Source organism: Phoenix dactylifera, chromosome 14 (genome assembly GCF_051530095.1).
Source record: "Phoenix dactylifera cultivar Ajwa chromosome 14, Ajwa_hap1_PhDact_Kaust_v1.1, whole genome shotgun sequence".
Taxonomy (NCBI): Eukaryota; Viridiplantae; Streptophyta; class Magnoliopsida; order Arecales; family Arecaceae; genus Phoenix; species Phoenix dactylifera.
Window position 1 is genome coordinate 18,274,756 of NC_143203.1, and position 21,439 is coordinate 18,296,194.

The following is a 21,439-nucleotide window of genomic DNA, read 5'->3' on the forward strand; positions in this document are numbered from 1 at the left end:
TGACACCATTAAAAAAAAAAAATCTTTCATTTTTCGCATGAAAGATACAATCTAAAGGTGACATAAGAGAACATGTTGCAGAGGAGAAATTGCGTATCACAACTAAGATCGCTCTTTTTTTTTTTTGATATATTGGCAGCTCACACTAGTCTCGCGTGAGCACTACTTTTGAAGTTAAGAGACAAAATACTTTACAGAGGTGGAGGAACAGATATAAAGCGTATCCAGAGAATTTCTTCAGTATGATCAGCAGCAAAGAAGGCAACCCAATCAGCAGCTCTATTCATCTTCCGAAATACATGCACAGCCTGAAAGATGTCACACTTCCGTAGTAGCCGTCGGATGTCCTCTAGAAGCAGATGGTCGAACACCCCACCCCCTTATGTAGAATCCCCTCAATCACCTCTAATGAATCTCCCTTCAGGATGATGCTCCGGGCCTCCAGAACTCATCTCGCATAAGAGACACTCTTCCAGACGGCCCTGAGTTTTGCCCGAAACTAATGACTCGAAGGTGTGCTGTCCTTTCGCTGCAATCAGCCTGGCCTCAGGATCCCTAATCATAAAGGCTACACTTGTGCCTCCCCTATCAAATGGCAAACTACTATTAAAGTTCATCTTAAGGCGGTCGAAAAGTGAGGGCTCCAAGGATAGAGGATCACTCTTCGAGTCCACAATATACTACTGTAGTCAGCTCGCCTTCTTTCCCAAGCCAATATCATGAGAACGCAAGCCCCACAGCCACGCAGAGCAGAGATTAGAGAGAGAAAGCGTCCCAGGTACAGCAGCAGCATCTCCAAGTTAAAACCATTAAAAATACCCCAGGCTTCTTCTCCAAGACTCCTACCCTTCCTCTCCCTTTCCTCTTTTACTGTTCCATACCATTAAAGCACTCACGCCCTTCTCCACGCCTGAAACAACTACCTGTCCTCCCTCCTCCTCCTAAAAGAAGACGCCATTGAAAGAGAAAAAGAAAACAAGAAACACTGGGAGCATAAAACGTTCTCATTGCTATCTAAAACTACTACTCTTTGGAGGAGAGACCGGAATCATGAGAAGGAAATCGGGCATCCTCGTTGTGATGTTGTTGTTGTGTTCATTCGATACGAGTTTGGGGACATTGGAGCCGGTGGACTACCTCGCCCTCCAGGCGGTCCGCAAGTCGCTCTACGACCTCCCCGGCTCGACGTTCTTCGCCGGCTGGGACTTCACCGGCGACCCCTGCGGCTTCCCGGGCGTCTTCTGCTCCGCCGGCCGCGTCGTCGCCCTCGCCCTCGGCGACCCCCGCGCCGGCTCCCCTGGACTCGCCGGTCGCCTCTCCCCTGCCCTTGGCCGCCTCTCCGCCCTCGCCGAGCTCTCCCTCGTCCCCGGCCGCGTCGTCGGCCCCATCCCCCCCTCCCTCTCCCTCTGCCGCTCCCTCCGCTTCCTCGCCCTCAGTCGCAACTTCCTCTCCGGCGCCGTCCCCACCTCCCTCCCCTCCCTCCGCGGCCTCCGCACCCTCGACCTCAGCTTCAACCTCCTCTCCGGCCCCATCCCTCCCGCTATCGCCGGAATCCCAGCCCTCTCCAACCTCATCCTCTGCCACAACCGCCTCTCCGGCCAAATCCCTCCCTTCCCCTCCTCCTCCCCTCTCCTCCGCCTCGATCTCAAGCGCAACTCCCTCTCCGGCGAGATCCCCGCCCTTCCCGCGTCTCTCCGCTACCTCTCCCTCGCCTCCAACGGCCTATCCGGCCCCGTCGACCGCGTCCTCCCCAGGCTCACCCGGCTCAACTACCTCGACCTCAGCATGAACCAGCTCTCCGGCCAGATCCCCGGCCAGATCTTCTCCTTCCCCGTCTCCTCCCTTCAGCTCCAGCGGAACGACTTCTCCGGCCCGGTCCGGCCGGTCGGCTCGCTGGCGGACGGGGCGACGGTGGACCTGAGCTACAACCGGCTGACGGGGCCCGTGCCGGGGAAGCTGGCGGCGGCGGGGAGGTTGTATCTGGATAATAACCGGTTTTCCGGCAAGGTGCCGGCGAGGTTCGTGGAGAGGGTGGTATCGGGGGCGATAAAGGTGCTCTATCTGCAGCATAATTATCTGACGGGGTTTGGGATCAGTCCGGCGGCGACGATTCCGGCGAGTACGTCGCTCTGTTTGCAGTATAATTGCATGGTGCCGCCGGTGGAGACGCCGTGTCCGGTGAAGGCCGGACGGCAGAAGACGCGGCCGGCAGCGCAATGTGGCTGGAGGAAAGGGTGAGCAGAATTCCGAAGCGACCTGAAATTGTAATTTCTCCTTTATTTTGCTTTTGAAAACATGATAGCGAAAAAAATTCCTTTTTTTTCATTTTCAAAAGAAAGGAATATACAGAAAGGGGCTGGAAAAATGAAAGTAAAATAGTTTTTTTTTTATTTTGGCATAAAAATGAACTAAAAATAAAAGGCATAATAGTTCCAGTTTTTTTTTTAACTAGCCATGAATTATTAAATTAGTTACAGCTAAAATTCGCCGAACCGTTACCGAACTGAATCGTTAGGTACTGTCAATTTTCAGCCAATACTAGCAAGTTTCGGTCAATTTCCGTTCTTATGAGGTAGAATTGTTTTTCATTAGAGAACCAACCGGGTTAAAGACCGGATTGACTCGGTTCTCGCGGAACCGGCCGGTTCGGCTTGATTTAGCGACCATTGATTAATGCCTATACGATAAATTATGAGTTCTAAATTAAGCTTTAGGATTTGGATTATAGAAGTGTAGGCACTAGAGATATGGTGTTTCTTTTATTTGAAGTATAGTGATATGTACTTAAAATACCTTGGCATCCCATTCCCTGTGCAGGGGTTTTGTTTGTGTTTCCTATGTCTTTTAAATGATTGGACACCTTCAAGGAGAGATTGGAAATTAGAGCCAAAGTTTCTGCTCGAATATCTAGGCAGGTGCTTTTTCTAATATCAGGAACCCGTATGCATGTTGTTGGGAGGTAGGAGGACTTAGCTTTTGTTCCCATGGGTGGTGTTTTATTCTCTCCAAGCATCAAAAGCAGCTACCGTGTTCCTGAAGGCATCATGAACCTGTAGCGGAAGACCACGAACCACCATTAGTTCTGTAGGGAACCGCGTGACATATCTATTATGTTGGTGATTATTTTCAACCTAGTTTTAGACATTTATTGTACCACAGGAAAATAAATTAGATGTCACTAGCTATATTGGTGTTATATTGGTGTTGTGGAAATAAAGGATCCGAACTTAATCCCACATTGACTAGATAGCGGAGAGATCTGTTCCTTAAATGGAGGGAGGCTACCCTTTTTTCTTCAGAGGCGCCTTTTATGGGGCAAAACCGTACGTTGGGAAGAGACTATGAAACCTCCTTCAAAACAGACAATATCTCTAAGAAAAAGTAGTCGCTTCCTCTGTGTGAGACCGGTGAGAACTAAGCTCTGGGATTCGAGGGGATACCCTCTGACCTCATCAATGGTGCTTTCGTTGAGAGCTTTTGATCCTGGCACAGACTCCTCCGCTAGGGAGGCAATGTTGTGGGAATAAAGGGTCCAAACTTAGTCCCACAGTCTGTTCCTTAAATGGAAGGGGGCTACCCCTTTCTCTTCAGAGACATCTTTTGTGGAGCAAAACCGTGCATTGGGAAGAGACTATGAAACTCCTTTCAATACGGACAATACCTTTGAGAAGAAACAATCACTTCCGGTGTCTGAGATATTGTTTACATTCGATCTTAATAACGTGTTTATGAGCAAGCGCTACGTGGACGAAGTTAAGAGATTAGAATAAATGAAAGTCATGCGGCCATTGCTAAATTTAATAGAATTCGGCCATAACAATCCGACTAAGTATAGGAGTATAGATCGAAAGAAAAGGCCTGGCTGAGGCTGACCAAAGTATGTGCAGGTATAAGCCGAACGGTGTTAGTTTTACTCTGAAATGAATTCAGGCTGCAGTTATGACATATATGAAGCAGGTGGAACCATAGGGCCAAACTTCCAGAACAGCTCAAGATTGTAACAATGTGGTTGGCTATAACACCCGTCGGATATGTTATACTTGTCATTCTGTATATAAAATAAGTGGCTATACTCTATAGAAAAGATCTTTTGGTACATTAATGAATTCAATTTATTTTTAGTTTTTCTTGCTCGGGGTTTACCGGTAGGATTCTATTTCTCGAAATAGCAGTAGCCATAGATTACTTTAGCCGTAGCCCCGACTACGCTCTATCCAACCCCATCCATCTTCTTTTGAACGAGTGATGTAACGATAGAAAAAATTGTTAAAGGTCAAGATATTTGAATTCATGCTACTCTAAATATCTTCTTTCAATTATCCTTTTTTCGGCTAATCCGATATCGGGGGCATGCCTATACATGTACCATAGCCTTACTGGTAATATGTGACCCCCCTGTGTCTCGATGCAAAAATGTGTCAATAAATATATTACACATTAGCACACCTAACATACAATATACATACATACATACATATATGAATATATATATATATATATATATATATATATATATATATATATATATATATATATATATATATATATATATATATATATATATAATAGTATGTCAAGATTTAGGCCTGGTAATTAAATTTAGGATGGGTTATCCCTCTCGTTCTCCCTCTATAAGGCATACCAGAAAAGATACTCACGGAAACATTAAAAAAGGAAAACGTAAAACAAGAGTTTTGAACGGAAAGGGTGCCATCTCGCACTAGTAATTTTTGAGCATTTTAGATGGTTAATTTCTTAACATTATTCCTTCATAAACCAGAGCATCATTCTAGGATCCAAACATATAACATGCACCTTTTTCTCATTATACAGAATTTGAATGGTTTTGAGTATGGTAATGCAAGATCAACCTCATAAGCCTTCACAAACAATTCATTTTTTTATGAGCTTTTATTAAGAGTTTCAATGTTTCTCTCTTTTAATTGGCACCACACCTCTCCAACAAGAGAGAGAGTTTGTGCAATAGATGAACTCCTTTTAGATTCTAATGCAAGTGGCCTTTGGATATGGCATATAAATCCCATGCTAATTTGCTTCTTTGTTTTTTCTCTATAATTGGTGTTTTATCTTCTCCATTCCCTTCCACTTTCATCCCAAAGCTTTTCTCTCTGACCATATTGAAAAGCACAACCATTCTTGCTTCTTTTTATGTGTGATGCACTTGTCAAATATCTCCTGACTTGCATTGCACATGTTGAGTGCCAACTTTTATACAGCATGAAAACCTTTGTTTTAAAATGGAGTTTCTTTCAACACACCTATCTTCTTGGTATATGCATTTCCTTTTAGTGAGATAGATTCAAGAGAATGCATTAAAAAGTATCAAGAAGTAATGCTCTTATATTTCCTTTAAAAACGCATCACTGTCTTAACATAATTGTCCAGGCTTATTGATACATAAGATCAAACTTTAGTCATCAGGTTTATTGAGACATAAATGCATCACTGCCTTGGCATAAAAACTTCAGCTTAGCTGAAAAGTTCTTCAGCGAGCCCTGCACATCTTAAAGTGTTCTCCCGTGCGTTGGTAGCAGCGCCCAACTTTTGGTTGCTTTCCGGCCATCATATAAATCCAATGCGTGGTGTGACAAAAAGACTTTTGATGATGGGAACGGATAGTTGGTTTCTTTTACTGGAAGTCAAAAAGGAAGCATCATTTTTTTAATATAATTAAATCATAACAATAATATAATTTTTTATACAAAATTAAATGAATATCACTCGCTAAGTAATAATAATTCCTACACAATCAAATGATCAATGATCAATCTCTTTTTTAAAAAATTAATATAAAATATATAATTCAACTCTCTCTTTAATAATTAATATTTATATTATATAAAGTAATTTATTTTTAAAATTACTGAATATTATCCAAAATTTCATAGATAGGCTCTAGTCCGATAGAAAAAAAGTACACATATAAGTTGGCAGGTCTATGAAAAGAAAAATAAAGTGGATTATTTTTATAAAATTTTATTTTTTATGTTGTTGATCTATATTTTGATACCTAGCATAGCAAATTACTTAGAAGGGGAGTTTTGGGAGACTTGTATTGGTCAACCTACCAAATCTCACACTCAAGTACGCATGAGTTAGTCTGGTTGGGACTCGAGATCTGAAAAATGATGCTTAGGGTAGCGCTCATGCTCGTTTGACATGAGCTACCGATACACCCAAAAAAAAAAAAATTTGAGAAACATCCATTCGTCCCTAACCCAAGTGGAGATGTATGTTGGTTATTGGTTGTCCCCATTAGATGTTGGGAAGATATTGGTAGAAATCACCATAAAAACATCCTGCGGAGACCTTTTCCTCCTCCTCCTTTGCCTTTCCCCTTCTCCAAGCTCTCGGCAGTTGTAGGTCATTGGTTGTTGGTGCCAAAATTTGGAGAAGATGATGGCTTATGGGGGATGGGAAAAGAGCAGGTCAAAAGGAGGATAGGGATGGGATGTAGGAGGAAGGAAAGCCATCAAGGCAAGCAATTGGAGTCCATTGCCTTTAACAAAGAAGATCATAACCTTCCTTTGGGATTAGATATTCGAATTAACAAAGAAGATCATAACCTTCCTTTGGGATTAGATATTCGAATCAACAAGGATTTTAAGTGTATTACATCTCTCTTCTACTTAACAAATAATGCAGTTTGACTGAAAACTAAACTAAAGGCAGGCTAGTAAATTTGGCTTAGGACCTAGCCAAGGCGGTAAGAAATTATACCTTAGGTGGTGCACTACGTCAATCATCTCGTCTCATTTTTGTAGGCTTCTGTTGGGGGGAAAACCCAAGTCATGCCAGTCTGAAGGCGCCCGACCAAAGAGCGCCCACCAGAGAGGCGCTCGACCAAAGAGCGCCGACCAGAGAGGCGCTCGACCAAAGAGCGCCGACCAGAGAGGCGCTCGACCAAAGAGTGCCGACCAAGAGAAGCAACCCCGCCATAGGACACTCCGCTAATCAACCAGCTCGACTCAGCACCCGAGCCGGGCCCGTACCTTAGCCAAATATCCAATCTCCACCTAATCCTCTAAAGGATCTGACAACTAAATACATGACTCCACTACAATCTGCCACCATTCCTAGGTCATCAAGGCACGTGATCTCCGCCGGCATTCGGCACGCCCTATCATTAATGCATGAGACCCCCTCAGGCCTCCGATGCACTCGGCCATTAAATGAACACGGCTCAAGATGATCTCCGGATCACTGAACCATCAAAGCATATGGCTCTTCCTGACCACCGGTTCACTCAGCAATTAATGCACTTGCTATCTACGAACCCCAGGCCCACCACGGCCGGCGGTTCAACCACCCCAACGGGTCCGATCAACCGTGACAACTCCCTGACTCCGGCCTGATCCGGCCTTATTCTCCACAACGCCATTAATAAGCGTGATCGTGCCCAATTATCACAAAAGAAGACAAATTTCCCTGTCACCTCCCAGGTAACATAATATCTTCCTATAAAAGAGAACCTGGGGGGAAAAGGAGGGACGGACACAGATATACACAAAAAAGAGAGAACAAACATTCTCCTCCTTGACTCCCCACATATTAACCCCCTCTGACTTGAGCTTCGGAGGGCCGGCGCCGGAAAGCCCGGCCACCGGCTTTCTTGCAGGACTCTCCAGGAGGACGCCACCAGTCGACGCACCGCCACCCACCGTCCCGGCAGCGGAGCTCCTCCCCTCTCAGTTCGCGGCAGCCCCCGGGTCCAATTTCCAGCAACAGCTTCATTTATCATGCGCTTGTTTTGGCTTCCTGCTCTCTTCATCTTATCTCGAATTATTTCTGCGGTGCACCACAGATATGGTGCACGTGAATATAATTTCTCCAACGTCGATCGGTGTCTTAGAATTGTTGGACCTAGCCCTCTCTCCATGTATAAGTATAAAACTAAGGGGTAATCAATTCCCCACCCTCCAAAAGACCGCGCTATAACAAAAAGTTCTGGTTGATCGGTCTTAAAATCTTCCGACCAATATCTTCACCAAGTTTAATTTCCGATCCTTGAACCCCTTTTATTTTTTTAAAAAAGACCGAAAATGCCTCTACCCTCCGGATCTCCCATTCCCAGAAGGAGAAGAAGAAAAAGGCGTGGCCACCGCCGACTACGGCTCACCCCCGCCCGAGCTCCCTCCTGCGGCCGCCGCCGGCCCCGGTTCGCCTCCTCCCGAGCCCCCTCCCGCGGGCCCGTCTCCTCCTGAGCCCTCTCCCACGGCCGCGCCGCCAGGATTGCCCCCGCCCTTGCCCCCTCACGAGCCCCCTCCTGCGGCCATCGCCGGCCGCACCCCGCCCTCCTCCCGCGTCTACCGCGGCCCCGCCCCTTTTCGGAGTCGCTAGCCTCGCGGGAGGAGAGGTGTTCTCCACTGGCCAACCGCGGTCGGCGGCCCCACCCCCTCCTGGGCCCCCTCCCGCGGCCCCCTCCAGTGGCCGTCGCGGCTCGGCCCCCTTCCAGCGCCACCGGCTCGCGGGAGGAGAAGAAAGAAGAAAGAAGAAGGAAAGAAGAGAAGAAAAAAAAGAAAAAGAAAAGAAAAAAAAGAAGAAAAGAAAAAGAAAAAGAAGAAAAGAAAAGAAAAAAAGAAAAGAAGAAAAAAAAAAGAAAAAAAAAGAAAGAAAAGAAAAATAAATAAATAACTTAATGCATCAATATATATATATGAACGAATGAATAAATAAATAAATAAATAAATAATATATTTTAATGAAATAAAATAATTATAAATAAATAAAGCTGCCGCAGCCAGACCTCCTCCCGCGGCCGCCACGGCCCGGCCCCCTTCTAGCGTCGCCGGCCTCGCGGGAGGAGAAATAGAAGAAAAAAAAGGGAGAAGAAAAGAAAAAAAAGAAGAAGAAAAGGAAAGAAAAATAAGAAAATAAAAAAATAAAAAAGAAAGAAAAGAAAAATAAATAAATCCATAATAAATAAATACATATACATATATATATATATATGTGTGAATGAACGAATAAATAAATAAAGTGGCCGTTGCCGGGCCCCCTCCCGCTGCCGCCATGGCACAGCCCCCTTTTGGCGCCGCCGGCCTCATGAGAGGAAAAAAAAGAAAAAAGAAAGAAAAAAAAAAAAACAGAAGAAAAAAAAAGAAAAAAAAAGAAAAAGAAAATTTAAGTGTGTGTAGAAAAGACTTAATTGTGTACAGAAAATAGTTAACTATGTGATGTACACCGTTAAGTATTCTCTACATACAATTAAGTCTTCTCTGCACATACTTAAATGTGTGATGCAGAGAATACTTAACTATGTACAGATAAAGAAAGAAAAGAAAAAGAAAGAAAAAGAAAAAAGAAAAGAAAAAGAAGAAAAGGAAAAAAAAAGAAAAAAAGAAGAAGAAAAAGGAAAGAAAAAGAACACTTAACTGTGTGATACATAGAACACTTAACTGTGTGCAGAGAAGATTTAAGTATGTGCAGAGAAGACTTAATTTTGTACAGAGAATATTTAACTTAATTGTGTGATGTATATAACAGTTAACTATGTGCAGAGAAAATTTAAGTATATGCGGAGAGGATTTAATTGTGTATAGAGAACACCTAACTATGTGATGCACACAGTTAAATATTCTCTGTACACAATGAAGTCTTCTTTGCACACACTTAACTGTGTGCAGAGAAGATTTAAGTGTGTGCAGAAAAAATTTAATTATGTATAGAGAATACCTAACTGTGTGATGCACATAGTTAAATATTCTCTGTACACAATTAAGTATTCTCTGCGCACACTTAACTGTGTGATGCAGAGAACACTTAACTATGTACAAAGAAGATTTAAGTGTATGCAGAAAAGATTTAATTATGTGATGTACGCAGTTAAGTGCTATCTGTACGCAGTTAAGTATTTTCTGGACGCAATCAAGTCTGTGTACAGAGAAGACTTAATTGTGCACAGAAAATACTTAACTGTCTTCTTTTTCTTTCCTTTTTCTTCTTTTTCTTTCTTTTTTCTTCTTTTTTTCCTTTTTATTCTTTTTTTTTCTTTTCTTCTTTTTCTTTCCTTCTCTTCTTTTTCTTTCCTTTTTCTTCTTTTTTTATTTTCTTCTCTTTTTTTTTCTTCTTTTTTTTTGTCTTTTCTTCCACTGTATCTATCAATATCAAGAGAAAAAAAAGGAAGAAAAGGAAAGAAAAAAAATAAAAAAAAAAGAAAAAAAAAAGAAAAGAAAAGAAAATAATGAGTGAGTGGCAGTTAGGTTAGTAAGTTTGGTACACAGGTAATATAGCATGGTTAACTTCAATGTGTGCAAAAAAACCATACTTGTATGCAGGGAACAGTAAACTGTGTGCACAGAACAAAAAATGTATTTCGGGGTTAATTAAGTGTGTTTCAAGTTTAATCAACTATGCGTCATGCTAAGGTAAGACTTGGCTCACAAGAACAACTTATATTAAGTGTCTACCATGTCATTGTAATTGATTCGAAATATTCTACAAAAATCAGATTGCTTAACTTAACTGTGTGCAGAGAAACCATACCTGTGTGTAGGAAACAGTAAACTGTGTGCACAGAAAAGAAAACTATGTTTCAAAGTTTATTAAGTGTGTGCATTGGTTAATTAAGTGTATTTCAAGCTTAATCGACTATGCGCCATGCTAGGATAAGTCTTGGCTCACAAGAACAACCTATATTACGTGTCTACTGAAAGTGAATCCTAGGTTCTTCGGTGTTAAACATGCGGAATTTTTCCATGCATGAACTAGGGTTCCTCTCTTTTCTTTTTCCTTTTTTTTTCTTCTTTTTCTCTCTTTTTTCCTTGAATTCGACCACCAGATGATGGAGGTCCTTTTAATGTTGCTCTCCTACCTAACTTCATGCCAACCATCCCATATTTGTGGAGGATTTTGTGGGGTTTTGAATTTTGAATTCAAAATTCAAGTTCATGTGCCATTACATGATGAAGCTTGATCTAATCTAAACCATTCATCATGTTGCCACTTCCCTCTTTCAATTTCGAAATTCCCATGCCCCTAATCAGATTAGAGGGTCACGTGGTGATTTTGTGGTGATTAAATTCGAAATTCAACCTTAATTAGAAGTGAGATAAAGATAAGGATGGCATATGTCATGAAGAGAGAGAATTTGATCTTATCCAATTCTTTTCATGAATTTATCTCTCCATTTCGACCCATCTAATGATGAAAGAGGTCCCTGATGTTGCCAAGTGTCCCATGGCACCATTAAATAAATTAAATTAATTTTTAATCATATTAAAAATCAATTTATGGCGCCATGCATGGATATGTGACAAGTGGATTTCAAGATCCGAATAGTTTCAGATCAAACCCATTTAATTTAATTAAATCCTAACAATTAGAATGATTCAATTACCATGGGTTGAACCTAATCCAATTAGGTCAATCCCTAATTAAGCACAAATTTAATCTAATTTAATTTGGTCAACCTAAGTCCTCTTGATTCAGACCTAATCCAATCAGGTCAAAAACCCTGATTGAGCCCAGAATTGAATCTAATTCAATTTGGCTCATCCTTAGTCTAATTACTCAATCCAATTGAGTTCATTAGCAATCTAATTACTAATTAATCCTCCGATAATTACTTTAATTATTTTATAAGATAATTTGCCAATCGAATTGACCAAATTACCCCTGAATGATTCTTAATCATTCATCAGCCTTCTTGATCAATCAGGAATCTTCTATGCGTGTGACCTCATAGGTTCGAACCTAAGCCGGTAGTATAGGAACGACTTCCTACACTAATCGATGTGACCATCTAGCAATGGTACCCGACGTCCGAATAGGCCGAATATATGCGAAGCAAATATTCTGGAACCCTGAACTAGGGTTACTGTATAATTCAATCCCTTTGACTCTTAATGCCAGGATGACTTAGAGCTCACTGTCAACCCTATAATTAGTACATCCATTATGTGATTAACTTTAGATATCCCGTGACTCCTCACTGAGATTACCCTGGCCAAGGTTTTGCTAAATTAGTCACAAGACATTATCTCCTGTTTGCAGGAGGGGTCAATTCCATCTTGACTCACAACTGACTACGCAAGTACTTGACTGCACCCAGTGACCTTCCGTCACTGAATTAGAAATTCAGGTAGTCCGGTACCAAAGTACAGTGAGTTGCTTGCTAGTCACAGGTTGCGGTCTCAGGTCAGAGGGCCAAACTTATACCTATATCCACTCGGAACATCTCTCGACAGTAGAGCGTTCCGGAATTGGTCACGTTCAGTGAAATGTACTCCTACACTTCACCTGTATGGCATACCAGTGTCTCCACACTCTTTGGTTAAGAGGACAACCAACGTATATGTCACACAACGACCTAATCTCGATAATGTTGTCGTCCTAGTAACAACATATCATTTGGTCGCGAACAAGTTTAAGGACTCAAAGATAAATCCTCCTTTATCATAACATAAGTCCTAAGGACTTCATCATATAAGAGTTCATTTGAAGATGAAATGATGAATAATGCCAAATAATACTTTATTAATTTGTCAATTTATTTACAATATTCAATCATCAATATGCTGACGATTGACATTTAGGATACAATTCCCAACAACTCCCACTTAGCCTAAAGCCAATCGGCACAGTATCTAATACCCATCTTCGACTTGTGTTCGTTGAACTCTTTGATGCCGAGGACTTTGGTAAATGGGTCAGCCAGATTTTCTTTTGTGTCAATCTTCTGAAGATCAATATCACCTCGTTCTATAATCTCTCGAACCAGGTGATAACGTCGCAGAATATGCTTGGTCCGCTGATGTGCTTTAGGTTCCTTTGCCTGAGCTATGGCTCCAGTGTTATCACAAAATATAGGAACTGGACCATCAATGGAAGGTGCCACTCCCAGCTCGGTGATGAACTTGCGCAACCATACGGCTTCCTTGGCTGCATCAGATGCTGCAATGTATTCTGCTTCACATGTAGAATCTGCCACTGTATGCTGCTTGGAACTCTTCCAGCAGATGGCCCCACCCTTAAGAGTGAAGATATATCCCGACATGCTCTTGCTATCATCTTGATCTGACTGAAAACTTGAATCGGTATATCCCTCAAGTTTTAAGTCAGAATCACCGTAGACAAGCCACTGATCTTTAGTATTTCTCAAATACTTAAGGATGGTTTTGACAACCTTCCAGTGGTTGCTACCTGGATCAGACTGGTATCTACTCACTACTCCTAGTGAGTATGCCACGTCTGGTCTAGTACATGTCATGGCATACATTATAGATCCCACTGCCGAAGCATATGGAATTCTATCCATAGTCTCTCTTTCTTGAGAGGTTGTCGGACAATCCCTTTTAGAGAGGTTAATTCCATGGCCCATTGGAAGATAGCCTTTCTTGGAATTAATCATACTGAACCTTTTCAGTATAGTATCAATGTATGTGGATTGGGATAATCCAAGCAATCTTCTAGATCTATCTCTATAGATCTTCATCCCTAGGATGTAAGATGCTTCTCCCAAATCCTTCATGGCAAATTGAGATGATAGCCAAACCTTTATTCCTTGTAATGCAGGAATGTCATTCCCGATTAAAAGAATGTCATCCACATACAAAACAAGAAATATAATAACTGAACCATTTGCCCATTTATAAATGCAAGGTTCCTCTTCATTCTTAATGAAGCCATATGATTTGATCACCTTATCAAATCGTATGTTCCAACTCCGTGAAGCTTGCTTTAATCCATAAATGGATTTTTGAAGCTTGCACACCTTAGACTCATCTGCAGATATAAAACCTTCAGGTTGCATCATATACACCTCTTCTTCTAAATCTCCATTTAGAAAAGCGGTTTTAACATCCATCTGCCAGATTTCATAATCTAAGTGTGCTGCTATCGCAAGCATAATCCGAATGGATTTGAGCATTGCTACAGGAGAAAACGTCTCGTCATAGTCAATACCATAACGTTGACGATATCCCTTGGCAACCAGACGGGCTTTATAGGTCTCTACTTTTCCGTCTGCGCCCCGTTTTCTTTTGAAAATCCACTTACACCCTATGGGTTTAATCCCTTCGGGTGGGTCAACTAATGTCCATACATCATTGACCTTCATGGATTCCATTTCGGATTGCATGGCTCCAAGCCATGCATCAGAGTCATGCCTCTGCATAGCATCCATATAGGTGATCGGATCCTCATTGTTTTCATCAAGTTCGACAGGATCCCCGTCCTGGACCAAGAAACCGTAGTATCTGTCCGGCTGACGTGGTACTCTACCTGATCGCCTTAATGGTGCATCTAAGATGGGTTCTGGATCTAATCTAATCAAATCTGACTCAACTAGTTCAGTAGATGGTGTCGGATCTTCTACATGTTGAACTTCCCTAAGCTCAACATTAGAGCTTTTAGTTCCTTCACTAAGGAATTCTTTCTCTAAGAAAACAGCTCTATTGCTTACGAATAACTTTTGTTCTTCAGCAAAGTAGAAGTAATATCCTTTAGTTTCTTTAGGATAACCAACAAAGAAACATTTGTCAGACTTGGGTTCAAGTTTGTCTGTCTTCAAACGTTTGACATATGCTGGACACCCCCAAACCCTAAGGTGAGACAACATTGGCTTACATCCAGTCCACATCTCATGTGGTGTTTTATTTACAGACTTACTTGGAACCTTATTTAGAATGTAGCAGGCTGACTCAAGTGCATATCCCCAAAAGGATATGGGCAGACTTGCAAACCCCATCATGGATCGAACCATGTCTAACAGAGTTCGATTTCTTCTTTCTGATACACCGTTATACTGTGGTGTACCAGGAGGAGTCCATTGGGAGAGAATCCCATTCTCTCCTAAATATGTCAAAAACTCATTGGAAAGGTATTCACCTCCTCGATCTGATCGAAGAGTTTTAATACTCTTTTCAGTTTGTTTTTCTACTTCATTACGATACAATTTGAACATTTCAAATACTTCAGATTTATGTCTCATTAAATAGACATAACCATACCTAGAAAGGTCGTCTGTAAACGTAATGAAATATGAATACCCACCTCTAGCATCTGTGCTTATTGGCCCACATACATCAGAATGTACAAGGGTCAATAAATCACTGGCTCGTTCACCTTTTCCGGTAAAAGGTGATTTGGTCATCTTACCAAGAAGACATGACTCACAGGTTGTCAATGATTCACAATCATTAACATTGAGGATTTCCTCTTTACTTAACCTGTTCATCCTGTTCTTGTTAATATGACCTAGCCTATGATGCCAAAGGTAGACATCCGTGACATTATCTATTCTAGGACGCTTACTTGACGTGGACATTACATTAACAGGTTGTGATAACAAGTAGATGCCATTGCTCAATTGTCCATTCATTACAGTAACACCATTCATAATGATATCACAAGAATATTTCTTTATTGAAATTTCATAACCGTTCATGGCCAAAAGGCCTACGGAAATTACATTCAATAAGAATGCAGGACAATAGTGACAATCACTCAAGACAACTACATGAGAATTGAAAACAAGTTTGAGATTTCCTAAAGCTAGAACTGGAACAGATCTTCCATCTCCAACATTCAGGAATCTCTCGCTGTTTTCAAATCTCTCATTGACCTGAAGTCCTTGCAATGAATTGCATATATTAAACGGACTTCCAGTATCTAATACCCAGGTTGAATTATCACATATAGAGAAATTACAAGGTGTTATCATATAAATACCTTGATCAGCAACTGATTGCCCTTTTCTCTTGCTTAGCCTGTTCGGGTCAAGTGAGGTAAGGTACTGAGGACAATTCCTCTTCCAATGCCCCTGCTTCTTACAATAGAAGCATTCTGCCTGACTTTGGTCATTCTTAACCCTTTTGGTCTGACTATGCTGAGTTTTCAGCTTTCTATACCAATTATTGAAGTTGGGACTAGTCAACTTGTCATTATCCAATAATGAGCGAAGTGACAAACTTGTGGCCATTTCTACATAAAAGAAAATTTGGCTATTAGTATATGAATTGACTAAACACAGTAGACTTGGACTTTAGTCTAAAGATACTCCCACTATTTTATACAAATTGGTAGCCTCTACCTCAAATTCGAAAAATTACTCCTAATTCTTTAGTGGGCACTAGAACCCAATAGATCGCATATAGGCCCGAGTGTGGCTCGGCTAACCCATATGCACCTATTGGTAGGTTCTAAACCAGTTGCTTCACCAAGCAACTTCTAGTGATAATTTTGCCCTAGGTTCTTCGGCAGGCGTGTGGCGCCTCCACCGAATACCCTAGTCAGGTCCAACCATTAAATGATAGGGTTAAGTCTAATCAACTAATAGATGACCAAGCCCGAGTGTGGCTCGGCTCACCTGACCGCCTATTGAAGGTACACTTAACTCATCATATATTGAATGACAATTCCAATGCTTGATAAGTACCAGGCGTGTCGCGCCTCCAATAATTATCAAAACATTGGACCCATTATCACCCAACTTAATGGGAGGCTATGACCTAGTTATCCCCATAACCATTTCATTTTAAGGACCTAATAATTTTAGAGGATTTCATAATTAGGATAGATGAGAAGATCCGGTTAGTCTAATTTCTCCCACTGACTTCACCAAATCAGATTAGACTCAAACCGGTTAAGGAGACACCTAAATCAGTCAAACTGATTTTCCTTATAGGCATGGGCTAACTCGAATCATTAAGTGATCCAATCAAAATGTGATTGACCATGTCGGCCAGCTAAGTGAGATCGGTGGAAGGGATATGCCATTAACTCGGCAAAGACGAATCAGTGCGAGTAGCTCCCAATTAAAAACCACCGGTCAAAACTGCCAAACTTACCTTAGACACCGACTGGTTAATCAATTTCGATTTGATTACTCAAATGACTCGGGCTACACCTCTGAGCCTAAATCAAGTTCCATCTTGGTCTAATCAAAGACATGGACTTGATCCATCTACAACTATTGTAAATTGATCTAGAATTTTCTTGACCTAATCTAGTTACTACTTAATTAGATTTGATCAATTAATTCTATTTGTCCATGTATGATTCTAACCTTAGGTCTAACCCAATCCTAGGAACTTGATTCAAGCTAACCCATATGCCCAAAGAATTATGCAATGTCAATTAATTGAGTTACAATTCTATTTCATAACACTTAATTCTCAATTAAGTTTAGACTTATGAAAGTTTTGATCATTGCATATTTCTTTTTAATTACATATTAATTACAATCTTTCAGTTCTTAAAACATATTTTCAGATCTGAGTTTTTGTAATTAATCACATGTAATCAGATTAAATTCATGTTTAAGTCATTATATTTAATGTTCATGCATCACATATACATAACAACATGAATTAATACAAACAACATACATCTTATGTATTTGTTTTTTCACTTTTATTTTCAGATCTGATTTGTTCATTAAAATCAGAGATCATATGAATCATAAATTTTATTTAGATCTAATCTAAACAATATTATGATTTCAGATTTATTTATGTTACAAATCTTAACACAAACATGCATCATATGCATTCAAAATTTCAAATCTAGTTAATCATGCATAATCAGCAATTAAATCAATCATAAAAAATACTTTAGATCTAATCTAAGCATGCTCATGATTTCAGATTTAATTACAAGAATTAAAACATAAAAGTTTAAACATGAACCTGGCTCTGATACCACTGAAAGTGAATCCTAGGTTCTTCGGTGTTAAGCATGCGGAATTTTTCCATGCATGAACTAGGGTTCCTCTCTTTTCTTTTCCCTTTTTTCTTCTTCTTTTTCTCTCTTTTTTCCTTGAATTCGACCACCAGATGATGGAGGTCCTTTTAATGTTGCTCTCCTACCTAACTTCATGCCAACCATCCCATATTTGTGGAGGATTTTGTGGAGTTTTGAATTTTGAATTCAAAATTCAAGTTCATGTGCCATTACATGATGAAGCTTGATCTAATCTAAACCATTCATCATGTTGCCACTTCCCTCTTTCAATTTCGAAATTCCCATGCCCCTAATCAGATTAGAGGGTCACGTGGTGATTTTGTGGTGATTAAATTCGAAATTCAACCTTAATTAGAAGTGAGATAAAGATAAGGATGGCATATGTCATGAAGAGAGAGAATTTGATCTTATCCAATTCTTTTCATGAATTTATCTCTCCATTTCGACCCATCTAATGATGAAAGAGGTCCCTGATGTTGCCAAGTGTCCCATGGCACCATTAAATAAATTAAATTAATTTTTAATCATATTAAAAATCAATTTATGGCGCCATGCATGGATATGTGACAAGTGGATTTCAAGATCCGAATAGTTTCAGATCAAACCCATTTAATTTAATTAAATCCTAACAATTAGAATGATTCAATTACCATGGGTTGAACCTAATCCAATTAGGTCAATCCCTAATTAAGCACAAATTTAATCTAATTTAATTTGGTCAACCTAAGTCCTCTTGATTCAGACCTAATCCAATCAGGTCAAAAACCCTGATTGAGCCCAGAATTGAATCTAATTCAATTTGGCTCATCCTTAGTCTAATTACTCAATCCAATTGAGTTCATTAGCAATCTAATTACTAATTAATCCTCCGATAATTACTTTAATTATTTTATAAGATAATTTGCCAATCGAATTGACCAAATTACCCCTGAATGATTCTTAATCATTCATCAGCCTTCTTGATCAATCAGGAATCTTCTATGCGTGTGACCTCATAGGTTCGAACCTAAGCCGGTAGTATAGGAACGACTTCCTACACTAATCGATGTGACCATCTAGCAATGGTACCCGACGTCCGAATAGGCCGAATATATGCGAAGCAAATATTCTGGAACCCTGAACTATGGTTACTGTATAATTCAATCCCTTTGACTCTTAATGCCAGGATGACTTAGAGCTCACTGTCAACCCTATAATTAGTACATCCATTATGTGATTAACTTTAGATATCCCGTGACTCCTCACTGAGATTACCCTGGCCAAGGTTTTGCTAAATTAGTCACAAGACATTATCTCCTGTTTGCAGGAGGGGTCAATTCCATCTTGACTCACAACTGACTACGCAAGTACTTGACTGCACCCAGTGACCTTCCGTCACTGAATTAGAAATTCAGGTAGTCCGGTACCAAAGTACAGTGAGTTGCTTGCTAGTCACAGGTTGCGGTCTCAGGTCAGAGGGCCAAACTTATACCCATATCCACTCGGAACATCTCTCGACAGTAGAGCGTTCCGGAATTGGTCACGTTCAGTGAAATGTACTCCTACACTTCACCTGTATGGCATACCAGTGTCTCCACACTCCTTGGTTAAGAGGACAACCAACGTATATGTCACACAACGACCTAATCTCGATAATGTTGTCGTCCTAGTAACAACATATCATTTGGTCGCGAACAAGTTTAAGGACTCAAAGATAAATCCTCCTTTATCATAACATAAGTCCTAAGGACTTCATCATATAAGAGTTCATTTGAAGATGAAATGATGAATAATGCCAAATAATACTTTATTAATTTGTCAATTTATTTACAATATTCAATCATCAATATGCTGACGATTGACATTTAGGATACAATTCCCAACATCTACCACGCCGTTGTAACTGATTCGAAATATTCGACCAAAATTAGATAGCTTAACTTAACTGTGTGCACAGAAACTATATCTATGTGCAGGAAAAGGTAAACTATGTGCACAAAACAGAAAACTGTGTCAGGCTAGATTAAGTGTTAAAACATTGATTAATTGTATGCCAAGCTTACTTAAATGTGTGCCATACTATATTACCTATGTACCAAGCTTACTAACTTAACTACCACTAACTCATTATTTTTCTTTTTTTCTTCTTTTCTTTTTTTTCTTTTCTTTTCTTCTTTTTCTTTCCTTTTTCTTCTTCTTCTTCTTTTTCTTTCCTTTTTCTTCTTCTTCTTCTTTTTCTTTCCTTCTCTTCTTTTTCTTCCCCTTTTTTTCTTTTCTTTTTTTCTTTTTCCTTCCTTTTTCTTCTTTTTCTTTCCTTTTTCTTCTTTTTTCTTTCCTTTTTCTTTCCTTTTCTTTCCTTTTTCTTCTTTTTCTTTCCTTTTTCTTTCCTTATCTTCTTTTTCTTTCCTTTCTCTTCTTTTTCTTTCCTTATCTTCCTTTTTTTTCCTTTTTCTTCTTTTTTCTTTCCTTTTTGTTCTTTTTTTTCTTTTCTTCTTTTTCTTTCCTTCTCTTCTTTTTTCTTTCCTTTTTTTCTTTTCTTTTTTTCTTCTTTTTGTTTGTGTGTGTGTATATATATATATCTGTGTGTGTGTATTTATTTATTTATTTTTTCTTTCTTTCTTTCTTTTCTTCTTTTCTTCTTTTTTTTTTCTTTTTTTTCTTTCCTTTTTCTTTTTTTTCTTTTTCTTTTTTTCTTCTCTTCTTCCCTTCTTCTTCTTTCTTCTTTCTTCTCCTCCCGCAATGCCACCGGCGTCGGAAAGGGATCGAGTGGCGGACGCAGGAGGAAGCCACGAGAGGGGCCCGGGCAGCGGCCGCAGATGGCCCGCGGAGAATTCTTCTCCTCCCGCGAGGACGTCGGCACCGGAAAGGGGCCGGGCCACGGCGGACGCGGGAGAAGGGCGGGTCAAGGCCGACGATGGCCGCAGGATGCCATGGCCACCCTTCTTCCTCTTCTTCGGCCCCTCCCCACCGTAGGGCGGGGGCATGAGCATTTTCGGTGGCGCGGCCGCGGGAGGAGACTCGGGAGGGGTCGGGCCATGGCCAGCGCCAGCAGTGGCTGGCCCGACCCCCTTTTTTCTTTCTCTTCTCCGGTGGGATGGGAGATAAAGCGACAAAGATTAAAATATCCGTATGGGACATTTTCATCTCATAATAAAGTATTGCAATATGGCTAGACTGATTGTTAAACAACCAGTCAACAGGAATTAAACGTTAGAGACCGGTCAATAAATGGACCGGTGATTAATTACCCCTAAAACTAAAACTTGGCATGCATGATGAATGTGAGAGAAAGGAGGCAGGGCTCCATGACCATGGAGTGTTGCAATCAAAGAGAGAAAAGGGGGAAGATTGCATGGCTCACTGGTTCCATGATCGAGTCCATGTGGAGTGGGAAACACATAAAATAGTATTAAAAAAAATATAAAGTATGGGTTGAAATCTAATTCCCGGAGTTTATATTATAATAAAAATAAAAGTTCTCTTTAATCTTTTCTTGATGGCGCACCTTGTTACCACTGCTCTTTTGTGAATTTTGATGCATTCATAGGTGATGCGTATTTTTATATTCGTAGACAAGGGTGCAAATGGGTCGGGTCGGGTCGGGTCCTAGGTGACCCCGATCCAACCCGATTTTTTGTTCGGGTCTCAATTTTGGACCCGGACCCGACCCGGTTGAAGATCGAGTTGGGTCGGGTCGGGTCCGAGTCGGGTTCGGGTCGGATTCGGGTCTGATTCGGGTCGGGTTCGGGTCCGA

At 40.6% G+C, this 21,439-nt stretch overlaps 1 protein-coding gene across 1 annotated transcript; it reads left to right on the top strand.

The window, feature by feature from the left end:
- Window positions 1–258: 258 nt before the first annotated feature.
- Window positions 259–2,390, top strand: LOC103719689 (uncharacterized). The gene has a single exon (XM_008809051.6). It carries the CDS (start codon window positions 1,051–1,053, stop codon window positions 2,236–2,238), a length of 1,188 nt encoding a protein of 395 aa, XP_008807273.3. The 5' UTR covers window positions 259–1,050; the 3' UTR covers window positions 2,239–2,390.
- Window positions 2,391–21,439: the final 19,049 nt, after the last annotated feature.

Excerpts from the sequence above, each read along its gene's own strand:
- LOC103719689 (XM_008809051.6), top strand. The coding sequence starts at position 1,051 with ATGAGAAGGAAATCGGGCATCCTCGTTGTGATGTTGTTGTTGTGTTCA.